The 11,414-nt window shown below is 34.7% G+C and overlaps 1 protein-coding gene across 1 annotated transcript in view; it reads left to right on the top strand.

Moving 5' to 3' along the window:
- Positions 1 to 10,925, top strand: part of LOC110460398 (high affinity cationic amino acid transporter 1-like) — a 34,539-nt gene extending 23,614 nt beyond the window's left edge. The window contains exon 15 of the mRNA XM_021513275.1: positions 9,193 to 10,925. Coding sequence (XP_021368950.1) covers positions 9,193 to 9,314 — 122 coding nt within the window. The 3' untranslated portion in view covers positions 9,315 to 10,925. The remainder of the gene's footprint in view (positions 1 to 9,192) is intronic.
- Positions 10,926 to 11,414: the final 489 nt, after the last annotated feature.

Genomic DNA, 11,414 nt, shown 5'->3' with positions numbered 1-11,414 from the left:
TAGGTATATACCTAGTGGGGACAACACTATGATATAAACGTGTGTGTCTGTTACTTACCTAGGTATATACCTAGTGGGGACAAAACTATGATGTAAACGTGTCTGTCTGTTACTTACCTAGGTATATACCTAGTGGGGACAACACTGTGATATAAACGTGTCTGTCTGTTACTTACATAGGTATATACCTAGTGGGGACAACACTATGATGTAAACGTGTTATCAGTTTATATCATTATTCAGTCAGGCAGTTGGAATTGTGTAAAAACATATACATAATCATTAGGAAAAGTAAACCTTATAAGGTTTACTATTCTTCTATAAATATATTGACGAGAAAGAACTTTAAAATCAGTAGAATAAATCAATATTGGACTTCTGAAGCGTAAAAATCGATATTGGACACATTCTCTCAAAAAGCGTAAACGAATGGTTTTTATTCGAACCCGGAGGATGGTGTGACATAATATACATAAATTCGCTTATCATATTGGTTAACAAACTAAGATAATTCATGAAGGTTACCAGAAATATCTCATAGTTTCAAAATGGTCTGCTCGAAGAAATGTTTTAAAAATACATTTAATTCTTTGAATTGGTCTGACATGTTTAAAGAAATGGCTTAATATAGTTTAAAGTGTTTTCGAAACACGGTTGGAAGCACGGACTTGGATAGCAATCTCATTCCGTGTTTCAAGTAAAGGCATGACAGAAATTTATTTGTTAGAATTGTCTGTATTACAGTTAATGTTGTTAATAATTAAATTGGACGATGTGTAACCTTTTAAGAATTACGTTGTATGGTTTTGGGGCCAAATTGGGACTTAAGGATATCAACCCTTATGAATTCAAATTAGTAGGGTATTGGTAAAAACGTTACGTTGTGAGGACCAATATGCCAAAATACCTGCAATATTTAAATAAATTACATTTTTGCCAGATGTCAATTGTATTCAACTCGATAAAACGAATGTATATCACACTGTGACAAATATTGAAAGCGATATTTACCGCAGTGTAAAATGATATATTGATATTTGCCAATCGGAACGATACTTTCACTTTATTCAGAGTCACAGATTGTCTGATCAGATACGGCTGATGAGATGCTAGAATACAGTACGTGGTTGATTTGGTATAACATGTATGCATACACTAGATACTCATATGTATGCATACACTAGATACTCATATAACGACACAGCTTATACCATTTATATAACCAAATCATACCAGATAATAGTAGAAAACGACCGGATGACGTTGAGTAGCCCTTGTTGTCATGCTGCAGTGCGTCATCACCACATGACGCCAACGATAACGCTATACAATCCCTAACTGTATTGATACAGTGACGTAGTCGTCGTTCAAACACCCTATATATATTACTCGTATAGCAGAAGATATCGTGGTTTTATTCGCGATACTCGTAATATCCGCTGTATCTTGCTAAACTTACGTCGTTACTGATCTCGTTAGGAGTGACGTTTCCTTTTACAATTCTACAACATAGGTTATAAACTCTATTGTTTTTTTCTGTATTTATTTTTGTTTGTGTTTTTTAGAAGGGTAGGGGATGGGGGGAAGAATTGGGTAAATAAATGGCATTTGAATTGCATGGAACATCACATTAAATTATAATAAAAAAAATCAGAGTCCCATTGAGTTCTTCAATAATTCTGCAGATATTTTTAAAAAGTACGAGTTGCTTCCCCTCCTATTTGAACAGATGATAATGCTAACCATTATGAGTATGACATCTTACAAATTACCTTCGGTTTCATGTAGAAGAAAATGTTGAAGGGTGCTACTCAATCGGACAATATCGCGATGAGGAATTTCACTTCGAAGCTATTTCGATTTGGAGTATATTTTACTCTTCTGTACAGAAGATGAAGCAAGAAAAAGGATTTGTTCCCCTATTCTTGAAATGCATTCTAAGATGTTACGAGTAACGTCTTTAGATAACGACTTCAACATACATTTCTTGATACATGTAATATCAATGGACATTACATGTTTTTATTACCTGAAATGAAGGATAGCGTTGAAGTTTATAAATATTGAACAGAAACTCGATAGAACAGAAACTCGATAGAACAGAAACAGAAACTAGATAGAACAGAAACATAAACCCGATAGAACAGAAACAGAAACTAGATAGAACAGAAACAGAAACCCGATAGAACAGAAACCCGATACCCGATAGAACAGAAACCCGACAGAACAGAAACTAACTTGTTTGGTTGACAGCTGACTCACATTCCGCAAAATAGTCTTCACCGATAATCGGCTTTTCTAAGCAACCAGATCATCACTTGTATTTCGAGGACCAAATTATATCAAGTTCGAAAGTTGTTCTTCTTGAAATAGAGAAATTGAAATCCAGAAAAGTTTAGTTTAAATGCATGTTCCCAGATTTCCTCATCAAAAGCAAATGCTTAAACTGGATCTGATATGAAGTATATATTATGGTGACGCTACAGTCAATGTTAATTGCTCTAGGATGACACACTTTAAATTGCGTCTAGGAAAAAAAGGAAAAAAAAAAAATTAAAAAAAAATAATAACAATATTTTTTTTTAACGGTATACATTAACGATTCCGAACGATTATTTCTTATCCCGTGTGATTTTTGTTAACCCACGAAGTGTTCTTGTTTTGTTTTTAACGATGATTTTGGAAGATAATTAATTGTTTTTACTTTCTATTTTTTTTCAAAACAAACGTTCATTTAGTTTCTATGAAGAAACGTGCTTGCCTTTTTCATTCTATATTTCTCTTTCGAAATAAGTTCTGCTGTCATATACTATGGTGACCGAACTGTTGGCCGTTATACCGTTTTAGAGCATACGACCTTCACAACAAAACCTTGCAGCACTTTAGCGTTGACAAAAAAAATGAGGATAATCTGTTAATAAGTGATGTATGATTTTAGAAAGTAAATCGTATTCCTCTTTTACAGTATCTGGTATGATTTCACATCATTAATTTAACCAACCAAAGTACTCCGCTATTTTTTTAACATGGTTGTTATAAATGTCATCAAGTATACTATACATTGCACAGATTATGTCGGATTGGGTTTTTATACGAAAATACGATGGCGCCAATGCTATTACTATATAAATGCAAAATCTATTCCGGGACACTTTCGCTCAGTAAAATATTCGTCCATCCATGTAAGTATCTCTATCCGCCTTGTGTAAATATCGCCCTTTACATGTAAATACTATATAGGGTTAACTGTGTACTAATATTCGCTGTCATGGTAAATTCGCCCATATTGCAGAAGAGTTAAAAAGGCAAAATTAAACTGCAGTGAGAATCGCTCGGTATACCGTATACATACGTTTGACTGAACGATATCAGTCAGTGATTCGGAAGGAGTTTTTAGGATGTTTTTGCAATTTTAACTTTTATTGTACTTAAGAGTGGACTGTATAGGATTTTAACAATGATTTTTTAACCGTTTATAGATAAAATACTTTTACTGATTTATTTTAGATAAAATGCTGATACTGAATGTCTTAAGATATAATGCTGATACTGAATGTCTTAAGATATAATGCTGATACTGAATGTCTTAAGATATAATGCTGAAACTGAATGTCTTACGATGTAATGCTGATACTGAATATCTTAAGATATACTGCTGAAACTGATTGTCTTAAGAAGTAATGCTGAAACTGAATGTCTAAGATATACTGCTGAAACTGAATGTCTTAAGAAGTAATGCTGATACTGATTGTCTTAAGATATACTGCTGGAACTGATTGTCTTAAGATATAATGCTGAAACTGAATGTCTTAAGATATACTGCTGAAACTGATTGTCTTAAGAAGTAATGCTGAATCTGAATGTGTAAGATATACTGCTGAAACTGAATGTCTTAAGAAGTAATGCTGATACTGAATGTCTTAAGAAGTAATGCTGAAACTGAATGTCTTACGATGTAATGCTGATACCGAAGTGTTATGTTTTATTATAGCTATATATTGTTTTTTAATTGTTTAAATTGTTGTTCATGTTAAGTAATTGATATTAATTTAGCATCCACGGTTGTCCTAAATAATACACATGTTAATTTGTTAAATACAAAATATCCACGTCTGTTCACGTACTTATACGCAGGTTTTAATACGTGACCTATGTTAAAATTCCCTTTGATTTTTTTGCTAAAAAAAGTCGATGTTTAGAATATAAGAGCTAGCAATATCTAATATATGCTAGAATGTAATGTCATCATTCTTTTACTTATCTAGAAACTATTGTCAAAATATTTTGCTACAAACAACGTTATACTGTTGTTCAATGAGAGCCTGCTGATAATAAGTCACACATTTCCTATACCCGAGGTCCGAAATAAAATGTCGAAGGTAATACCTATCAGCCGTACCCAGCTTCGGTTAATGAGCGTTATTCAACGTCTGTTCAACCTTTCGCATGGTATGACGTATTTATTATTATTTAAATATTGTTCAGCGGAATTCCACTTTTACTATGTACGACGCGTCGTCCTATGAATACCAAAACTTCTAAAATTAACTATACAATTAGTTAAAGTATTACATCAGCATTGAACGAAGGGGGCAATGCTACATGTAATAAAGGGGGTAGCGTTCAAAAGGAGATGGATTATATATGTTAAATTATTATTTGTACGCATTTGCAAGCAAGTAGAGTAACATGAAATACCCCATATGAATTATTCATTAGATAATAGCCAATAAGACATTCATGAGAAAGAGGAACGAACAGACATATCTACGAGCGTTGTGATGTAAAGTTGATTTATTGTTGGTGCTAGATGTGTAGCTTTTATCACAGAAACTTGTTTTAATACCAAAGATTGTTATACATATTTTTCATCGTCGATGAATAAACATGTTTTATGTTTTAACTTGTTTGTTTTGTAATGGAATGTCACTATTCACTCCAGTCATTGATTGTTTGTACTTTCTTATTGTGACGTCAATGATATATATACAACCTAACTGTGATATTGTTAGTGATAAATACCACTTTATTGGGATTTCACGTCCGTGAACTTTCCCTTTCTTCTTATAACTACACCAATCTCATCAATGTTCGGTGTTTACATGTCGCTGTTGATTCGGTACTCAAAACCTAGCTGAGAATGTCATAGTTATGTGATGGATGTCGATTGCTGACAGACACAGTTTTCGTGATGGATGTCGATTGCTGACAGACACAGTTTTCGTGATGGATGTCGATTGCTGACAGACACATTTTCCAGAAATGTAGGTTGATGGAGACTACGGACAACTTTATGGTCGTCATCTCAATCTCAGTGGGAAATTAGATGCGTTTCTCTGTGTGAAATGAAGTTTCGATCTTTTTGATTAACCTCATAATTTCATAATATCAGGATGTGCTATTTCTTTGTTTGAACCAGGTTGACATGACAGGTGTCGTCGTGAAAGAAGACGTTTCTCTTCCCGAACACCTGGTCTTATTCACCTTGTACCTCTTTAAAGGTTGCAAAGTAAATCTTTCCTTGCTCAAACCTTTTTCGCGATTTGAGTTTGCAATTAGGTTTGCTGACACTCAAGTATTTATTGTTGTGGTGGGGTTTTTTTTTTGGTTTTTTTTACATCTTGTCACGACGATAGATGACGCAATGATATTAATGATGTCTTTCTTCACCGTCTGTATGCCAGCTTGCGATTTTTAAATCATAGCATCGGTAATAGACTGGCTACCAGCCCCTAAGTTTTTATGAAGAATTTCTTAGCTGCATTTTACTACTAGCTTATCTCCCCCTAGTTTAGAACTTGGAATCGGACATCTAAGTGATCAAAATGTTTTGAGTTAAAAAAAAATCTTAATACTTCAATATTCTAGAGACAGTGGCCAGTCTACATTGGTAATAGACGTGTTGTTTTGTAATACATTTCCGCTAATTAAACCTAGTGGTAGGGAAGCCCAGTGGTTTATTATGGGATTTATTAACGTTCAGAAAAAATCTTTATACCTTTCAATTAGTGCCGCTTCAAATGACAATGTCGAAGGCATGTACATGCCATTCACTAAATTTTATCGCGCCAATATGCCTAACTTCAGTATCAATGTATAGCTGTATGTACCTAACAGGATATATCGAATTATAATGATATCATCAATGAAATATGACAAGGTATAATATCTCGGAAAGCCACATCAGATTTATTACTTCCGTTTACCATCCATTATTTACCTGAAAGATCGTGTGTAATTTGGACCTTATAATTTCTTGAAGCTGAAATTGACATGGTTACTGTTTGTTACCTAGATACCGGTGTTAATCTGGCTAAGGCTCCGGGGAAATCTTGCTATCACCTGTCCTTAGTTACTTCGTGCACGGCAATATCGGAGACAATCTCGAGATAAAAGGAAGTATTTTAAAGGCAGATTCCTAAAACCGGCTCAATTAGTATCACTATCAGCCTAGAAAACAGTTCATGGTTGTAAACAGGTTTTGTCATTAGGATTATCGGAGAGTAATTATCCGCCTGAATGGATTCAGTGATCAGTTAATATTATACAGATGTACGAGCGGATCTTCAATTGAAGCAAAACATGTCAGATATCAATATATCAGCCTAGTAAAGAATGATATAGTTATCCGCACTTATCCCAGACCTACGATTCCCATTTATAATCGCCTTCTCCGCTATTGCACGACATACCCCTCAGCACAGCAAATCAAGAGACATCGGGGTGCGCAGTTGTTACCTCCTCTCCGCCAGTAGAAGATTAAATGGAAACGCACATTTGTTATACTATATCAAGGTAATTGTTCGAATCCCAGAGTATACATATGCTGTTTTTCGTGACAATGAAAATAGCATCGATTTGCAGGTAAAATACTTGTGTTAGGGAAATTAGGTAAGAACCAGGTACATCATGCTTTATTAGGTAAGAACCAGGTATCCCATGCTTTATAAGGTAAGAACCAGGTACCTCATGATTTATTAGGTAAGAACCAGGCACCTCATGCTTTTTCAGGTAAGAACCAGGTACTTCAAACTTCTCAAGGTAAATGCTAGGAAATTCAAGCTTGATTAGGTAAGAACCAGGAACTTCCAAGCTTTATTATCTGCTCGCAACGAAAGTTCGAAAGGATATAGGATTCCACCCGTACGTACGTATGTACGCGTATGTTTCACTTTGTCATCGCTCAAGCGACTTCATTCCTCAACGGCATTTCATGACTCTTCATACAAGTGTTTAGTATGCCAATACCCTGAATAAGTTCGCATTTCGGTTTTCTACGTTAAAGGTCAAGGTCACTGTTACATGTACTATTTTTAGAAAAATATTGTCATCGCTCTACCGACTCAATTTCTCATCGGGATTTCTTAAAACTTCTTACAGGTGTTTGGAATGGCAATGCCTTGAACAAGTTTACGTTTCGGGTTTCCACGTTAAAGGTCAAGGTCACTGTTATCATTTTTAGAAACAATTTTGTCATCACTCTAGCGACTTCATTATTGAATGGAATCTCATAAAACTTCATGCAACTGTTTGGTATGACAATGCCTTGAACGAGTTCACGTTTCGGGTTTCCACGTTAAAGGTCAAGGTCACTGTTATCATTTTTAGAAACAATTTTGTCATCACTCTAGCGACTTCATTAGTGAATGGAATCTCATAAAACTTCATGCAACTGTTTGGTATGACAATGCCTTGGACGAGTTCGCATTTCGGTTTCTACGTTGAAGGTCAAGGTCACTGTTACTATTTTTGAAAAACATATTTATGACCATACTTTGAACAAGTTTGCGTTTCAGGTTACTGCCTTTAAGGTCAAGGTTACTTTTACTATTTTTAGCTTACCTGGACCGAAGGACCATGGTGAGCTTATGTCATACCGCAGCGTCCGTCGTCCGTCCGTCTGTCAACTTTTCTTTTAAAACACTACTAGTCCTGAACGGCAAAGTATATTTTGACTACATTTGGTCTGGAGCATCCTTAGGCCAAAAGGACTCGATTTTGTATAAACAGTGGGTGTGGCCTCCCTGGGGGCAAATGAGCGGGGCCCAATAGGGGAAATAGAGGTAAAACCTTTGAAATCCTTCTTCTACCGTAGGTATTAAGGGATTTATCCTAATTGAGTCTGGCGCATCCTTGGGCCAAGGGGACTCAATTTTATATAAATGGTGGATGTGTCTCCCCTTGGGGCAGAGATGCAGGCCCAATAAGGGAGGTAGAGGAATAGTTTTAATTTCCTTCTACTTCCGTTGGGATGAAGGTATTTAGACCAAATTTGAACGGTAGCATCATATTTGGAAGTGAAATCAATTTTGTATAAATGTTGGGTTTGGCCCCCCTGGGTCTGAGGGGCTGGGCCCAATAGGGGAAACGTAGCAAATTCTTCAAAATCCTTCTTCTTCTGTAGGAATGACAGGATTTTGATTAAATTTGGGATGAAGCCCCCTTGGGTGAAGCGGAACCAATTTTGTATAAACGATGAGTTTTAACCCCCTTTTTGGCAGAGAGGCAGGGCCAAAGTGGATGAATAGAATTTGAATACTTCTTCTGTAGGAATGAAAGGATTATGTCCATATGTAGTCTAAAGCATTCTTGGGTGAAGGGGACCTAATTTTGTATAAACGGTGGGTCTCAATATGTGAATACAAGGGGGGTTGGTATCACTTATCATGCCTTGATAGGTTAGAACCAGGTGCTTCACTTCACTACAAACTTGATTAGGTGAGAACAAGGAACTTCCAAGCTCATTAAGGTAAGAACGAGCCACTTCAAACTTCATAAGAAAAGCACGAGAAACTTCAATCTTGAGAAGGTAAGAACAAGAAACTTCATGCTTTTTAGGAAAGAACCAGAACCTTTGTTTGGTAAGGACAAGGAACATCCTGTTTTTACTAGTTAAGAACCAGGTACTTTCTAGCTTTATAATGTAAGAGCCACCTCAATTTGCTTTATTCAATTATTACCAGGTGTATTATGCCTTATTCAGCTACATTACTGTGATCAGTTTGTAAAGTTGTATATTACTTTAGATAAAATGTGTATTGTTTTGATTACATAAAACATTGCAAACTTTAAAAAAAAATAAAAATTAACTATTGCAGTTAAACAATGTTTTCTGAAAGATATTTACGTATAATAATAAGTGGTCAGCTGTTCATTTTAGTGTTGATTAATGATATGTATATTTTCATCAAGGGTTTGTCATGTATTTTGGCTACGGAATCTGGAACAGCAGCGAAGGAGATCGCTATAAAGAACTGCAGACATTCAAAACGAAAAAAGGCAATGCACCAAAGGAGACAACGAATTTAATTTAAACCAGTAGATAATGTAAAAACATATGTATATATAAAACATACAAGTGTTTTTGGACAAAGCATGATTTGTCACAGGGTGGATAAACTGACATTATACAAATAAGCCAATAGCGGTGTTAGGTTTGATATCGCAGGAACTCTCATTATAACACGATGTCTACTAACTTTGTATAACGTGTTCAGAGTAATGTAATATGTACTAGGGACTTGTTGTAATATAGACTAGGGACTTGTTGTAATATGTACTAGGGACTTGTTGTAATATAGACTAGTGACGTGTTGTAATATAGACTAGGGGCTTGTTGTAATATGAACTAGTGACGTGTTGTAATATAGACTAGGGACTTGTTGTAATATGTACTAGTGACTTGTTGTAATATGTACTAGGAACTTGTTGTAATATGTACTAGGGACTTTTTGTAATATGTACTAGGGACCTGTTGTTATATGTACTAGGGGACTTTTGTAATATCTGATAATGATGAAGATATGTATATCTAGTATATACAAACATGCATGGGTGTTTTATGATGGAATGTGTTATCCCGGTGAGAAAATCGTTGTTCAAAGTAATATCAGCTTATAATATTTATTTTAATTTAAGCTATGGGATATTGTTCTCGTGGAGATGGAACTTGGTTAGTTATTTCCCCCATGTCATAGAACCCTTCCAATACGATTTTAAAATGAATCAGAAAATATGAGCCTAGTCAAATTCCACTGAGCTAAACGATAATATGTTTTTTATTTGGTTATGAAAGAAAAGTTTCTAAATGTACAGTGTGTGTAATGGTCCATGCCAACACTAGCTGGTTCTACCTACATCAACTGTGATTACGTTCCATCTCAATATCTGCTAGTATTATAACGGAGTTATACAATCAGTGTCTATGTACGTCCGTAGTTTTGTTACGTAGATATATTTGACATTTTTTACTTGCCATCATTTATATTCATGATTATTACGTCTCTTATATATATACCAATATTATAAAAGCAGCTAAATGATCCTTACAGACGAAAAAATAATAATAATATTAAAATATCAACATCGAGTCTTTAGTACTTTCATCTCGCAAAGGTGACTCTCCAGACTGTTGTTTATATATATATATATGTACGAACTGAAACAGTTCACAGATATGATATTTTCACAGCAATTTGAAAATAAGTAAACTTAGATTTCAGAAATAAACATGCAGATGATATATTACTACTTGCATTTTTCTAAACTTCAACTTCATAATACCTACGATGGAGTCGGGGATTTATCTAACCATAAAATTGCCATAATTGTTATCTCGGGACCCAATGGTTTTTATACCCAGCAAACCTCAGCAGAACGAGATGCAATAACTTAATAGCAATAACTTGGTATTTATCTGTTATTCCTTTACCTGCAACTTTCTTTTTTTCTTTCTTCAAATTAAAATCCGAACAGAAAAAAAAGCAGTTTTAGAGTTATTCACCAAAACAAATGTATCACAGATTCCATCACTTTTCTTCATACAATATAATTCGTAATTATGCGAAGTTATAATTATACAATCTGCGCTGTAATTGTTCACTGAAATGTGAAGTATACGTTTATACAACAATAAACTGACCAACCATCCACCTGTTGTTGTTTTGTTTACATGTCCATAGTATATTGACGAATCATAAATATACAAGTATACATAACAAAGAGGAAATAATATTTGATTGCTTTATTTTCAAAAATGATTTGACGCAATTATTATCAAGCTTTGCTAGTGATTTCATCATTGTAGCTTGGTCAGTACACAGTACTTTTAGAACTCTCTTGCTTCCTCGTAATTTACTGGACAAAATTAGAACTTAAACTCGATAACATTACTTTTACATCGCGTATGTTTAATCTAATGGTTTTAAGAATGGAAACAAACTTGGGTATCGGCAATATTTAGTCTGAAGACAACAATTATCAAACATTAACATGGAATAACCGTGCAAAAACACAGGAACGAAAATTGTTACGACGTATATCACGCCGCTTTGCTGATAAAACAGAGAACTAAATTTGAAAGTATTCGGTCTGACACTTATTTAGATATTACTGTGGACGACCATTGCTGTGTT

This window comes from Mizuhopecten yessoensis, unplaced genomic scaffold, assembly GCF_002113885.1.
Source record: "Mizuhopecten yessoensis strain PY_sf001 unplaced genomic scaffold, ASM211388v2 scaffold10383, whole genome shotgun sequence".
NCBI lineage: Eukaryota > Metazoa > Mollusca > Bivalvia > Pectinida > Pectinidae > Mizuhopecten > Mizuhopecten yessoensis.
The sequence above is the reverse complement of the archived record's forward strand: the minus strand, read 5'-3'. Positions and strand labels throughout refer to the sequence as shown.